This window comes from Typha angustifolia, chromosome 9 (assembly GCF_048772165.1).
Source record: "Typha angustifolia cultivar Huaian chromosome 9, ASM4877216v1, whole genome shotgun sequence".
In the NCBI taxonomy this organism is placed as follows: Eukaryota; Viridiplantae; Streptophyta; class Magnoliopsida; order Poales; family Typhaceae; genus Typha; species Typha angustifolia.
The window spans coordinates 10,910,606-10,927,068 of NC_133247.1; the positions used below are offsets into that span (position 1 = coordinate 10,910,606).

The 16,463-nt window shown below is 33.9% G+C and overlaps 1 protein-coding gene across 1 annotated transcript; it reads left to right on the forward strand.

The window, feature by feature from the left end:
- Window positions 1-4,114: 4,114 nt before the first annotated feature.
- On the forward strand, window positions 4,115-7,489 carry LOC140766545 (receptor-like protein EIX2). Its single transcript, XM_073105943.1, has 2 exons — window positions 4,115-4,536; window positions 4,640-7,489. The coding sequence occupies exon 2, from the start codon at window positions 4,694-4,696 to the stop codon at window positions 7,217-7,219; it is 2,526 nt and encodes an 841-aa protein (XP_072962044.1). The 5' UTR covers window positions 4,115-4,536; window positions 4,640-4,693; the 3' UTR covers window positions 7,220-7,489.
- Window positions 7,490-16,463: the final 8,974 nt, after the last annotated feature.

The window sequence follows — 16,463 nt, forward strand, 5'->3', positions numbered from 1 at the left end:
TTATCCCAAATCATTTAAGGAAAAAAAATCATCCCTACAATCTAATTTTAAATGTTAGGAAAATTTGCAAAAGAGAAAACAAAAAAAAAAAACACATGCATTATGAACTTTTTATAGTTCTAACTCTACATTATTGTTTTTCCTAAAAGAAAAAAAAAAAAGCCCATGCATTAATATTCTAAATTAATTTGAACTCAACTTAGCCTAATAAGGGAGTAAAAGAATTAGTTTTTTTTTATCATAATAGGTGAGTGAAATAAAAGAAAGTGGAGTAGAGACTACTTCAATAATTCTAATGGTTTGGCCGTATGCATCACTCCATACCTCCATCTCTCTCTACTTCAATGCTTGACATCCCCTACTCTCCGTGGGAAAGCTAAGTTAGATTCCAAAGGTGACGGTGATGGTGACGGTGACGGTGAGAGATATTATTTAGCTTGACCAGTTACAATTATTTTTAGAATATAAAATATAAAAATTATTTTTTTATAAAAGTTTAAACTACTAGGTATTTTTTTCTCGTCGAATATGGCCAATTTATAAAAGATGTATTCTAATTTTTAATATCAGAAGATTAGAACTAATATCGATATAAGCTATTCTAATATTTCATTGAATACTAGTGTAAAGAGTAATAATTCTAATGGTTTGGGCGTATGCATCACTCCATACCTCCATCTCTCTCTACTTCAATGCTTAACATCCCCTACTCTCCATGGGAAAGCTAAGTTAGATTCCAAAGGTGACGGTGACGGTGACGGTGACAGTGACGGTGACGATGAGAGATATTATTTAGCTTGACCAGTTACAATTATTTTTAGAATATAAAATATAAAAATTATTTTTTATAAAAGTTTAAACTTCTAGGTATTTTTTTCTCATCGAATATGGCCAATTTATAAAAGATGTATTCTGATTTTTAATATCAGAAGATTAAAGCTAATATCGATATAAGCTATTCTAATATTTCATTGAATACTAGTGTAAAGAGTAATAATTATATTTGATCTAATATAACGTTGTTACTAAAGTATTTTAGGATAGTGAATTTCCATTGGAAATTATTATGTATTATATCAAATGATGAAAATATTCTTAATTGGATGTAAAGCAGTAGTAGTAATATATATTTATCTAAAGTTTTAATATATTTTATTATATTTGCGGACATAAAATGCTCCATATATCCCCACTACATTGCATTTAATAATAATTTCTCCCTATTTGCTAACTTAAAATGCTGCCTTTCGAGAGGAGAGAGAGAATTCCAACTATAGCTGAAGTGACAGTTAATAAAATATTGTTTATTCTAGAGGCAAAGTAGTATTTTTGAATAATTATTTAATTATTTTTAAAAATTTATATAAAATAAGATGAAAGAGAAAAATGAATTAGTATACTAAAAGAAGCTAAGTTTCTATTTAATTACTACTTCAGAAAGCTTATTCAAAAAGACTATTCCTACTCTAGAAGCGCACGGACGCTTAGAGAACAATAATTTTTATATTTGATATTCTAACTATTATTTTTCTAAGAAAGAGATGAAAACTTTTTCAAATCTTGTGGGCTAATCAATATACCAGTTATTTTACAGGCGAGGATTCATAATTACTGTTAACAAATAAAACACCCTATAGATCTAATCAAATTAGAACAAATATATCTATTTTTCTATTTTTAACACATTCCCCAGTTATATTTGTCACTTGGAATTATAGTCTATTTTTTAGGATGATAGGTGAGTGAAATAAAAGAAAGCGGAGTAGAGACTACTCTAAATATTCCATATAAATATATATTGGGAAACCTACCAGTAATTCTAATGGTTTGGGCGTATGCATCACTCCATACCTCCATCTCTCTCTACTTCAATGCTTCACGTCTCCTACTCTCCTTGGGAAAGCTAAGTTAGATTCCAAAGGTGACGGCGACGGTGACGGTGACGGTGACAGTGAGAAATATTATTTAGCTTGACTAGTTAGAATCATTTTTAGAATATAAAAAATATTCTTTTATAAAAGTTTAAACTACTAGGTATTTTTTTCTCGTCGAATATGGCCAATTTATAAAAGATTTATTCTGATTTTTAATATCAGAAGATCAGAGCTAATATCGATATAAACTATTCTAGTATTTCATTGAATACTAGTGTAAAGAGTAATAATTATATTTGATCTGATATAACGTTGTTACTAAAGTATTTCAAGATAGTAAATTTCCATCGGAAAATAATTATGTATTATATCAAATGATGAAAATATTATTAATTGGATGTAAAGAAGTAGTAATATATATTTATCTAAAGTTTTAATATCTTTTATTATATTTGCCGACATAAAATGCTCCATATATCCCCACTACATTGCATTTAATAATAATTTCTCCATATTTTCTAACTTAAAATGCTGCCTTTCGAGAGGGGAGAGAGAGGAGAGAGAGAATTCGAACTATAGCTGAAGTGATAGTTAATTAAGTGTTGTTTATTCTAGGAGCAAAGTAGTATTTTTGAATAATTATTCAATTATTTTTAAAAATTTATATAAAATAAGATGAGAGAGAATGATGAATTAGTATACTAAAAGTAGCTAAGTTTCTGTTTAGTTACTACATCAGAATAACAAAGCTTATTCAAAAAGACTATTCCTACTCTAGAAGTGAATGGAGGCTTAGAGAACAATAATTTTTATATTTTATATTCTAACAATTATTTTTCTAAGAAAGAGATGAAAACCTTTTCAAATCTTGTGGGCTAATCAATATACCAATTATTTTACAGGCGAGCATTCATAATTACTGTTAACAAATTAAACACCCTATAGATCTAATCAAATTAGAACAAATATATCTATTTTTCACACATTCCCCAGTTATATTTGTCACTGGGAATTATAGTCTATTTTTTAGGATGATACGTGAGTGAAATAAAAGAAACTGGAGTAGAGACTACTCTAAATATTCCATATAAATATATATTGGGAAACATAACAGTAATTCTAATGGTTTGGGCGTATGCATCACTCCATACCTCCATCTCTCTCTACTTCAATGCTTGACATCTCCTACTCTCCTTGTGAAATCTAAGTTAGATTCCAAAGGTGACGGTGACGGTGACGGTGAGAGAGATTATTTAGCTTGACCAGTTATAATTATTTTTAGAATATAAAAAATAAAAAATATTCTTTTATAAAAGTTTAAACTACTAGGTTTTTTTTTCTCGTCGAATATGGCCAATTTATAAAAGATGTATTCTGATTTTTAATATCAGAAGACCAAAGCTAATATCGATATAAACTATTCTAGTATTTCATTGAATACTAGTGTAAAGAGTAATAATTATATTTGATATGATATAATGTTGTTACTAAAATATTTTAGGATAGTGAATTTCCATTGGATAATAATTATGTATTATATCAAATGATGAAAATATTGTTAATTGGATGTAAAGCAGTAGTAGTAATATATATTTATCTAAAGTTTTAATATCTTTTATTATATTTGAGGACATAAAATGCTCCATATATCCCCACTACATTGCATTTAATAATAATTTCCTCATATTTTCTAACTTAAAATGTTGCGTTTCGAGAGGAGAGTAATAGGTGAGTAATTAAATATTAAATATTAAATATAGAGCCAAGTGCGCATTTAGTCATGGTAGGTGAGTAATAGGTGAGTAAAATACATATTGCCATGAAAAGTGTTATAAATGAAATATTCTTTGTTTGTGAGTTAAAATTAATTCAACAGTGTTAAAAGAATATTTTTGGTCAAATATATGGATTTTTTTTAAAAAGAAATATAATAAAGTTGGGTTTCTTGTGCAAATTTTTCAAAATCTTATTTACCCGGAGAGGTATAATTTAGCAAATATAATGTTTAGAAATCATTAATATAATTTTCATACTCTAGCTCTTATTCACTTTCACAGAATTCCACGAACCAAGGCAATTTCCACTATCTTTCAATAGGATGTGGAATCCTATGTTTCTTATATCACCAAGTCAACAAGTCATAGTAATTTCTATGCTTCTTTAGACCTTGACCTACTATGTTGATCAATATATATATGAAGTTTAATTGATATCTAAGCTTATCTTAGTTACCATAAAAGCTAGAAATTGCTTTAATGGCAAACCGAGTAGTAATACTAATGGTTTGGCTTCTCCTACTCATCTCTCCATCTCTCTCCTTGAAAGCCGTAGGTAGCTGCATTCCGCAGGAGAGGGATGCTCTTCTCTCCTTCAAAACAGGCATTAAATATACTCGAGAGCTCTTACCTTCTTGGGAAGGCCAAGACTGCTGCCAATGGTGGGGCGTGACGTGTAGCAACTTGACCGGCAATGTTGTTAAGCTTGACCTCCACAACATGTGCAATCTTCAAGTAGATGACATTTATTTTGGCAATCCAACATTGGGCGGTGATATCAGCCCTTCTCTGTCGGCTCTAAAGAATCTCAGATACCTTGACCTAAGCTACAACAACTTTGGAGGTCAGAGGATACCAGAATTCATGGGCTCCTTCAAGAACTTGAGGTATCTCAATCTCAGCTTTGCAGGATTCAGTGGTAGCATACCTCCTCAGCTAGGCAATCTCTCTAAGTTGCTATATCTTGATCTTGCTGAAAATTTTTTGCAGTCAGTAGATTTGGTAGCTTGGTTACCACATCTCTCTTTTTTGAGGCATCTTGACATGACTATAGTGGACCTCAGTGTTGTCGTCATCAATTGGGTCCAACCATTGAGCATGCTTCCATCTTCTCTAAGAGTCCTTCGCCTATCCGGTTGTAATCTCAACACCACACTCTCTTCCCTCTTTAATTCCTCTTCTACACTTGTGAGTCTTGATCTTTCATACAACTCGCTTCATGGTCCTCTTCCTAATGAGCTACTAGGAAATATGACCTCCATTGAGCAGCTTCTACTAAGGAGCAATGATCTCTCCGGTGGGATACCAAGGACTTTGAAGAATCTTCGCAACTTGGACGAGCTTGACCTATTAGGGAATGATTTGAGCATGGTCCAATCATTGAGCATGCTTCCATCTTCTCTAAGAGTCCTTGACCTATCCATTTGTAATATCAACACCACACTGTCTTTTCTCCTTAAGTACTCTTCAAACTTCACCTCACTTGTGAGTCTTGATCTTTCGAATAACTTGCTTCATGGTTCTATTCCTGATGGGCGATTATTGGGAAACATGACCTCCCTTGAACAGCTTCTGCTATGGGACAACGATCTCTCCAGCGTGATACCAGGGACTTTGGAGAATCTACACAACTTGGAATTTCTTGATCTATCATATAATCAGTTCAGTGATGAAATAGCAGAATTGATAGAGAAGTTGCCACACAAGGTACAGTCATTGTTCTTGTATGAAAATAATTTTACTGGAAGTCTAGCAAGTTGCATCGCTCATATGAGCAGTCTAAGGGTTCTTGATATTAGTGACAATAACCTCGTCGGTACCATACCTTTAGGGATGGGAAAGCTCAGTAATTTGAGTATGTTGGACTTGAGTTACAATCACTTGGATGGCACCATGATAGAAGATCATTTTGCAAGCCTAATAAAATTAAAGTACATATATTTGAACAATAACTCTCTGACCATTGTATTAGACCCAAATTGGATCTCTCCATTCAAATTGGAAGAGGCAGATTTTAGCTCCTGCAATCTGGGACCCCATTTTCCTGCATGGATACGAGGACAAACTGACATTACTTTCTTATACATGTCTGGTGCAGAAATAGCCGACAGGATGCCTGATTGGTTCTGGCATGTAATGCCTCAGCTTCAATATCTTGATCTCTCCCACAATCAGATTAGCGGAGTATTGCCAATGAGTCTAGAATTCATGTCTGCGGCATCTTCTATAAATTTGGGGTCAAATCGTCTCGAAGGTGGAGTACCGAAGTTACCACCAGATCTTTGTTATTTAGATCTCTCAAGAAATTATCTATCTGGGCCACTGCCACCGAATCTTGGAGTTATACCACTGAAGAAGTTGCTTCTCTCAAACAATCTTATTAGTGGCCCCATCCCATCATCTATGTGCAACCAACTGCAGTCCTTACTAATACTGGATCTATCGAACAACCACTTATTGGGAGAACTTCCACGATGCTGGACAAGTAGTAAATCTTCTAAAGCCAATCACAACAACCTCAAACCTGTAAGTTCACAACTTTACATTATAAGCTTCAGCAACAATAATCTCTCTGGTGAATTCCCTTGGTTTGGCTTGAGTTGTCCACAACTTACTTTTCTTGATCTTTCCTATAATAACTTCTTTGGAAACTTACCTACACAAATAGCTAAAAGATTACCAATGTTAAGTTTCCTCCTATTAAGGTCTAATATGTTTTCTGGACATATTCCTATTCAACTTTCGAAACTTAATAATCTTCAAGTTTTGGACCTTGCTCACAACAATTTATCAGGAACTATACCTCCATCTCTAGTGAACTTAACAGCAATGACTACAATCACCCGCACTTCTTTTGATCTTATTATCCTTAATGGTACTATAGCGTATGATGATCTTGCCGATAGTCTCGTCTTTGACTTATCAGTGACCATGAAAGGGCAACATTTGGAATACTACACAAACATTAGCTTACTCATGGTGAACCTTGATTTATCAAGCAACTATCTGACAGGAGAGATCCCTGAAGAGATAGGTGCCCTTGCTAGATTAATAAACTTGAACTTGTCCAAAAATCAATTGATTGGAAATATTCCAGAGACTATAGGTGGCCTACTATCATTGGAATCTCTTGATCTATCAAACAACGAGCTTTCTGGCCAGATTCCTTCAAATCTATCAGCTTTAACTTCTTTAGTTTATTTGAACCTGTCCTACAATAATCTCTCGGGAAGAATACCAACAGGGCACCAGCTCCAGACATTCACTGATTCATCTATCTACGAAGGCAACGTAAATCTGTGTGGGCCTCCTGTTTCTAAAGATTGTTCAGGAAATGACACAATTCTGGATGCTCTTCCAGAATACAAAGATGAACATGATATGTCGTCTTTCTATCTCTCCATGGGTCTTGGATTTGCCACAGGGTTTTGGTTGGTGTTTGGTCCCTTGCTGTTGAAGAGCACCTGGAGGACTGCTTACTTTATCTTCATTGACAACACATACGATAAGATCTATGTGTTTATGGTTCTCAATTGGGCTAGACTGTTTGCCAGAATCAAGAAGAAATAAAGCAGAGGAGTCTGGTGCTGCTACTGGGGAGTTTCCAAGGAGATTGGCCAATGTGTGTTGCTAAACTGTGTGCTCGATCACACTTAATAAATAAATAAAAAGGTAGGTATGTATCAAATATGTTGGTCATTTGATCTCTTCTGGCTCATCTGTATCAGATATGTAATTGTAGCAGCACATTCTATATCATAAATAATACTTTGATTACTCCTTTTAGGGGGGGTTAAATAAATGCTTAAAGTATACTAGAGTATGCTGTAATTGATCCAAAACACAGGAGTAGAGTGTAATTTAAACTTCTTTTTACTACATTTCTCGTTGACAAGAATCAGATGGACTTGTAATGATGCTCTATGGTCATGTTGACAATGAAATAAAGTAATATCATACTCTTAGATGTGGATGATTAATAAAATTTCATTGGAATATCACAATTTATTCCAAGAAATAGAACCGATTAATAGGATAGGCAACCAAAAAACCAAATAAAAAATATAAGTAATAATTTAATAATAATCTAATCTAGGAATTAATTAAATGATAATCAATCTAATAGTCTTTCATCGCCCTCACTCCTATTTAGTTTGATATTCCAACCTTCTCCAGAGGCATTCTATCGAACAGCCTTAGTGCGTGAAAAAGCTATACTTCTCTCATCATATGCATACTCCTCGACTTCCCCAAAGATCACCTTTTGCTTTGATAAAGTCGGTGAATTCGGACGTCCACGGCTTCTTTTTCAACCAGCAGATTGATTAGTATTCACTGCAATGGACTACGTTCTTAACCATCCAGCAGATGCTTCTCTCTTTGCATCCTATTGATAGGATGTCAACCAGATAAGACTTCCAAATAGTCAACCAACAATTAAGAAATAAGTTTGCTTTGATCTAATTTGCTTTCTCCATACACAGATGGTCAAAAGCCTATAATAAAAATGAGTGAGATGAAAGCTTAACTTCTCTGAAATCCACTTTGAGTCCGTCCTTGGGTACTATCACAAAATCTTGGGCCACTTGCTTATTTACATTTCAGCTTAAATAGGAACAACATCAACTAAATCCAGGAGTATTTATCAACTAAGACTACTAAAAGATCAACAGAAAGTAGTAGAAAAAAATTTGTGAAAAATTGTATCCTGTGTAGAGTTCATATACATTTTGCAGGCAATTGCACAGAAAAGGAAAACTGTTTTTGTTGAACAACCAATGTGATCCATCTACTAAATCGCATATATGATTATTAGCTGTAAGAAAACTACTAATTTGGTGGCCTGATTCTAAGTACGAAATGTGATTAAAAGGAGTACTCTGAAGTTTCAATAAGGAATAGAAAATTCCATAATGAACTATATAGTATATAGTATATACATCAGGTGATGCCTTCATCATCCTCAAAAATAGACTATAATCCCCACTGACGTATGTAATTGGGGAATGTGTAAAAAAATGGAAAAAAATTGATGCAAGTTAAAGTGCATGTAAACATAAGTGTTGGAAAATAGCTCTATTTTCCACCCAAGAGATCTATGGTAATGAAAGCTAAAATTAATACCAATTAAGAAAGATATGCAATTAACAACACCAAGAAACCAAAGAAATTTAGAACACCGAATTTGTATAAAACACTTTTCAAACCGAAAATTCACGGAGCATAAAATTGAATACACTGTCAAGAGAATTGGTATAAAAAATATCACCACAACAAGTCTCTCAAGATCATAAGAATGACATCCACAAGAAACCAATAACCTTAGCTTCAAATTTTAAAATTTAGAGAACATCTCAAATAGAGAAATTCAAACCTTCTTGAAGCAAGAATAGCGTTGTAGATATGAAGAAGAAAATCATTGTTTCTTGATCCCAACCAAGAAATTGTTTAGTTGCAAACCCTTTTTTTATGTAGAAAAAAAAATCCTCATTTTCTCTTGTATTCTTTTTTTTTTACTAAGTGGCATGAGCAAAAGTACCCCTTAACAAAAGTCTAACACAACCACTTATTAGCTAAGTAAATCACCTCATGGGGCAAGCCCAAACTAACTTAATTAAGTAAAACCTAACAATAAGATGAACTGTATTGATTGGTTAGTTGGATGGAACTCTATAGATTAATCATCTCTTTTGGTAATTGTCAGAATAAAATTCTAATTGGTGATTGATTGGATGAAACCGTGTAGATAAACATTAATTAATTACTAAACTCTAATCACATGTACTATCATTTTATATATACCGAAAACTTAATAATGCTTAACTTAAAGAAGTCAACTATTTTTTTAACTGAATAGAAGAAATACTTACAATATGGACTTTTAAGAAAATAATCCATCAATTCTATCCTAATCAAAATAGAAAATTTGAAAACAGATTGGAAGCTGCATCAGAGAATTGGAACGAAGTTTTTTAAGTATTTATACTACATCTGAGGAAGCAATTTTTGCAAAAATAACATTCAAATACATTCCTTTGTTACTTTTTAGCATTCTTCCATTGAAAAATTGCAATTAGGTGTGTAAACAAGCCGAAATTGAGCCGGCTCCTTGTGGGCTTGGCTTAGCTCAAGTTGTGCTGAGCCAGACCAAGCCCAAGCCAAACCTGAGCTTAAATCAAACATATTTTCAAGCCGAGTTAGACTGAGCCAGATCGAGTCCAAGCCAAATCAAAGCCTAAAAAGAGCCTGTTTTCAAGTCGAGCTGAATTGAGCCATATATTATACATTTTGAGCCGAGCCTATTGAGCCGAGCATGAGCGGGCCAACTCCACAGGCTCAGGTCAAAATTAATTTTGAGCCCAAAATATTGTTTAAACTCAGTTTGGCTCGAGCCAAGACAAACCCAAGTGGAGCACGAGTGGTGTTTATTTTGCCACTCCTAATTGCAATTGTCTTCAATACTTCCACAAACTCAATGAAGGGACTTGACCCGTGAACCGAGCCGAGCTGGGCGGCGCGCACGTGTGAGTTAAGTTGCATAGTAACTTTTACCTACAAAATAGGTACCCCTTTTGGGGTCCAAAGCCTATAAGAAGTTTATTACTTATATACCACACTAACATTTCTCAAATATCCAATATGGTACTAAACTCATTTTTCTTTATTTTCAATTGCTATGATACCCACTTTAAAGCCAATTTTCATTCACTTCGATTCATGGATTCGACTAAATGAATATATGATAATAAAGTATTCTTTGAGCTAAATTAATGTAACGCCCCCGCCCGGCACGGGCACGTGCACGCACACGCGCCCACACGGCACGCGCGGCGCACGCGACAGGTCGGGCGGGGCCTGTCACGCACAGATACACTCCTGTGCACATACGTTCATGACATCATCAAATAACACCTGCTAACATATCCATGATCACATAATCCATCACCAAATAAATCATACTCTTAACCAAATAAACCTGTTAACATATGAATATCAAAGTCCACAATAATATACACTAGACCGCTACATAATCTGGTAGGACCCACACAGGCCACAACAAACCATCAAGATACAACTAAATAACTAATACAAGGGAACACTATGATTCGACCTGTATTATACAAATCATTGTCTAATACAAAAGAGTACAAATATCAAATATTGGTACAACTCGATTTCTATATAAACTATCATCTATACCATCTCGTATCTATAGCTCACCTCATCATCGCTCTAAAATATCTTCTCAAGTCGCTATCACGTACCACATATCTGAGGGGGTTAGAAAAGAAATAAAGAGAGTCATGAGCAAAAGGCTCAGTGAATAGACCTTACCCCGAATCAGTGATGCCAAACAGAGAGTAAATCATGTACTGGATAATATGAATCAGAAAGAGTATCATGTCATGAATGAGTATATGAATGTATCCTCAATAATATATAAATGAAAAGAAGATAACATGTCATAACTGATAAAAGTATATAATCCTCGACCATGAGTAAACAAATCTCCATGTCATCTATCATCATAACTCTCTCTCAAATATGACACATGATGCATGCCGATCATGACTATGCTATGATATCAAATGCAACCATATATGATGCATATTGACCACTCGATAATCAGGTAACCGAATGATAATGAAATCATATGCATTTCTCAACATCACGATCATCACCGACATCTCGGTATAATATCATCATACTAGACCACTGTGCACAGTCAACACCCGGTACCCGGTCTCAACATCATGCCCGAAGGCTCAGAGCATACTCTGCCATCCGTAAAGAGTATCTCAAATATAACCATACCCTGCCATCCGCTAGGGTATCAACATCCATCCAGACCGGGCACCCTTCTAGCTGATAGAAATCTCGTGAGGATAACTCGCCACATATGCCCTGGCGAACGGCATGTGTCCGAATGTCTGCTGCGCACACAGACTAACGACCTCGGACGTAAGGCCAACAGGATCGCGACCATGTCGAGCGATCAATCATCCACCAAGCGCGTCCTAACCCTCGCGCCCACTCGGGTATCCTCACGCTTTCTATCAACTATCCTATCAATCACATTTCATGCTTTCCTTTTTAAATGACAAATCATATGCATATATCCAGTACAATAACAAGTCAATGCATAACCGGAATTTAGGTGGAATAGGAATCAAGAGCAAAATGATGTAATGCAAACTCCAACCATGTATCTAACACATACATACTCTCGCTAGTCTATCACATGCACACTCATACTAGAAATCATCTCGACATAAAACCATAACAGTATAATCATCTCCAACCATCCTTATTTATCATTATCATACTTATATCAGAGATCAGCCTAATTACATGCATGATAAAAATATGCTCGACGGTAATCATCTCTAGATAAAGTCATATAATCATGCTGGAGGTCAAAACATGAGTTAATTCTCAACTCACTTTTTTGAACCAAATAATATAAAGTGGGCTATTTCCTAAAACTAGGCACATTACTTTGGTTACTTTCCTATAATCAAACACATCCTAAACTTATAATAGGAAAAGACATAATTTAAACTAAGTATGGGATAATTCAAGAGGAGGTAATTATTTTGCTTAAACTTTGATAGGGCTATGGCACAAGCTGCAAGATTTAATAGAATCTTGATGCTGAAATTCAACAACCATTAATATAAGTTTTATACTCGAGCTTTCTGTTCCTTTTCCTTTTCTAAAATTCCACAAATTAGTGCAATTTTTTGCATCTTACAATCACTTATGATTTGCATATTTTCTTATTTCTTTAATGAAATAACAAAACCATCACAATTTTTATAGTCCGCATTATTTTTAATGTCATGTCACATTGTAAGTCTTTGTCTCTAACAACGACTGGATCGATAATTTGTTATTATGGTTAATATTATCGCAAGAATTTGAATACTTGAATATGAGCAACTATGTATATATATATATATATATATATATATATATATGGTGATAAAAGCCCCATTTTTTTCAATGGTTATTCAACAATAAAATCGTGATCCAAAATACATGATTTGAAAAGATTTTACTGTCATCAAAATTAAAGCTACAGTACAGTATAAGTAAGGGTCCATTATTGTGATATAGATCTTCTTCGCATATAGAAAATGGATGACGAAATAAATAGAAAAGGGTAAAAGAATAGAAGAAAGAGTTTCTAAAGAGCTTAGAATGAACTTAGAATTCTCACATATGTTGTTGATCAAATCCTTCTTCAACCTCCTTATTTTCCTTCAATATGCCTTGAGGGGAGAAAAGTGATGTCAGTAATGAAGTAGAAATTAGACTCAATCATATTTTCATATGGATAAAGAAAGCATAAAGTCCACAATATTAAGTGTTAATCTAATTAATACATTTGCCCAATATAAAAATATCATATAGCAAAAAAAAGTTTTCATTGCGTGCATAATTTTGAATGTAACATATTTAAAAGATATACTTATATCATGAAGATGGTAATTTAAAGTTTAATAAATCAAACTTAATCTTACTTAACTCATGGTGCTAGGTATATTAGATTTTAACCGTACAGTACCAAAAATACTCATGTTGTACTTAAGTGTATATAACAATCAATAAATGGATAAATATGTGATACGATTCGATCCATATTAGTTCCACACGTGACATTGGATTTATTGTGATAAGCCTATTTATCTAGTTGAATTTGTTAGAAGCAATAAAAGCATTTTTTGCCGGAGCGTGTTCGAACACAGATACCGTGTTCGATCGGGGTTGCGGATGCCTACACACGTAGCAAAAACATAGAACGCAAATTGTGCGTTCGAACGGAATCGGGCTGTTCGAACGCTTATATACATTCGCATCGACAGAAAAGGAAAATTTCGCATTCAAACGCGATCAAGCGTGTTCGAATGCACCGCGGTGAAAGTGTGGGTTTTCTTAGGGTTGTTTAGAGTTGTTTAAGTCAGTTGATGAGTTCTTAGAGTAAACCTCTATAAATATGTGGAGGAAACCGTAATTTGAGTTTATCTTGGATAATTGAATCAGCTTTGGCCTTTATCTCTCTCAACTTGTCTCTAGTCATTGGCACCCTCTCCCACCTCTCTTGTTCCACCGCTCAAGTCTTTGGTCGGTCTCTTTCGCTTCTAACCCCCCTCTTCTACAACAACTTTTTCCTCTTCACACTAAGAACTAAACCTAGTATCTATCTAGCCATTGGTAGGCTATCAAGCTGTGATCTATTAATTTTTGGCCACTATTTGGTAGATATCTTAAGATCTAACCATTCGAATCTTATGATCTTGAATTCGTTGGAAAGCTATTTCTAAGATAAACAACATATCCAAAATTTAGAAGGATCCGTCGGTTATATTGTTCACAGATCCCTTCACAAGTTACGAGCTTCATTAAGTCCAAAACCGTTGCAAATCAGATCAGACCGATTCGCAACAATACGTCAATTCAATGTTAAGATATAGTTCAAAGCTTATCTAATGTTCAATTTAGGCTGAAGATAGTATAAGGTACCATTATACATCATTTAGAACTTACCAAATCAAATGCCTAAAATACTATGGCATTGGGTAAAATTCTTAAAATATTCATGAGGTATAGAACAAGTATTATATTTTGTGATCTGAACATAAATTTGATAATATAAACGTAGAATGTTAAATGGTGTGCACTTTTAAATATACTTCGGTAAACAAAATTACCAAAATATCTCTATATGTGATATAAATATTTTGAAATAATATTTATGTTTCAAGAGTAATTATATAATTATAAAATTTAGAATTATGTGCATATGTGTGATAAAATTTGCAAGTTATGGTACTCTTCCTATTAAACAATGCTAATAAGTGAGTATACTTAAGGATTACTTTTATTATTATAGTATTTGGAATACATTGTATTTATGTGCAACATCTCATTTTGAGCTAGTTAAAGTGCATGTAAACATATGCCCCCTCTAGTCTCCTAACTTGACTATGTTGAAAATTGTTATAAATATGGATCAAAATAATATGCGTATAGACTGAAATAATGAAGATTGATTAATGTAAAGTGCAGGCTTTTACTTAATCAATAACCTACTTGTTGCAGTTTCGATCAGTCTGATCTAAATTTGATTGAAGTCAACTTAAGCTAAAAGATATAGCTGTGATAAAATAAACTGATGTTCTAATAATCATTCAATCATAATAACTATATATAAAGTAGGGTGGGGTTAGAATTTTGTTTCATTCCTAGCAGCCCTGCCTGACTAGATAAAGAACTCTGTTCCCAAAGGTGGCATTGCACCTCACGAACAGCTCACCCCAAGCTTTGAAGAGCTCTATTGAAGTGAACACTCTTGTTCTAAAGTAGATGTCGAAATCTGGCTCAGCCCGCTCGAATTCGGCCCAAACTAGCATGACTCTGATTCGGCTAAGCTTTGTCGCAACCCAATTTGGGCCGAACCTCACACGAGTCCGAAATGGTAATGGGTGGGAAGGGCCAAGCTTTTGTCCACCCGACCCAAAAGATCAACTTGCTATGCCGGCTTATCATATGATTTTTTAGTCTACATCCAAAGTTTTGTTACCAAAGACTTAACTCGTGGGCTACTACACTCGAGCCACTACGATAAAATATTTTTGATAACTCGGGCCGATATCTCATGGGCTGCAAAGAAAAGTATCAAGCCCAATCAACTCGACCCAATGATCACCTCTATTCCAATTTCCAAATGTCAGAAAATCTAATTTATCTCATTTTGTATTTTATAATTAGAAAAGAGAAATTTGAATTGAACACCCTACATTTTATCTGATTGCGGTTTACACCATAATTTATTTATTTTTATAAATCGAACTCTCAAATTTATCAAGTTGGACTACTCATGCTCAAAGTCTAGCTACAATAAGGCAGTGCTAAATGACACTACAGTTGTTTGATAAAATGACACTCTATGTCGACAAGGTCTAACAAAATATAGAATTCCACAACACGACAGTTAAAACATGGTCGTTGAAAGATACTGAAAATTATATTGATTTGTATAATTCTAGAAAAGCAAAGCTAGAGTACAAAAATTATAACGACGGTTATAGAATTCCAGCACCAAAATTGTCTCAAGTTATGCAGCTTATCATTATGGGTTTAGGATTAATAGTGCAATACTATTGAAGAGGAGGATCTATGTGCTGCTCAATGCTCATTGCCAAACATTAAGGAGATCTAACTAATTATAGAAGTCGCAAGTTTTGGTTAGTTCTTTGGAGTACCAGATCATAGAACTAGTTTTAATTTTACAAAATTGAATTAATTATAAAAGTTACAAGTCACTTTCTCTTTTAAACTTGGCAATGTTATGTCATAAGTTGTGTCATTCTTGAAGTTGGAATTCCACAACCACTGGTATAGATTTTGTAATGGTCCTTTTCTTTCTTTAGAATTCTATAAACCAAAACTTGGGTTAGTTTGTTAACAACGCGCTGATAGTTAATTTGTTACTATGAATCATTGACCAACTAGGGTTTAGGGAGTGTTCGATATATAGAATTTTACAATAAAACTACAAAAATACAATTCATCGAAAGATACTAAATATTGTATTAGTTTATGAAATTCTATAAAGGAGCAAGGATGAAGAAGATAGAATATAAAAACTATATTAGCGGTGAATTTAAATGTCAAGATTGTCTTAGTCTTAGTCATGTCATGCAACTTATCCCAAATCATTTAAGGAAAAAAAATCATCCCTACAATCTAATTTTAAATGTTAGGAAAATTTGCAAAAGAGAAAACAAAAAAAAAAAACACATGCATT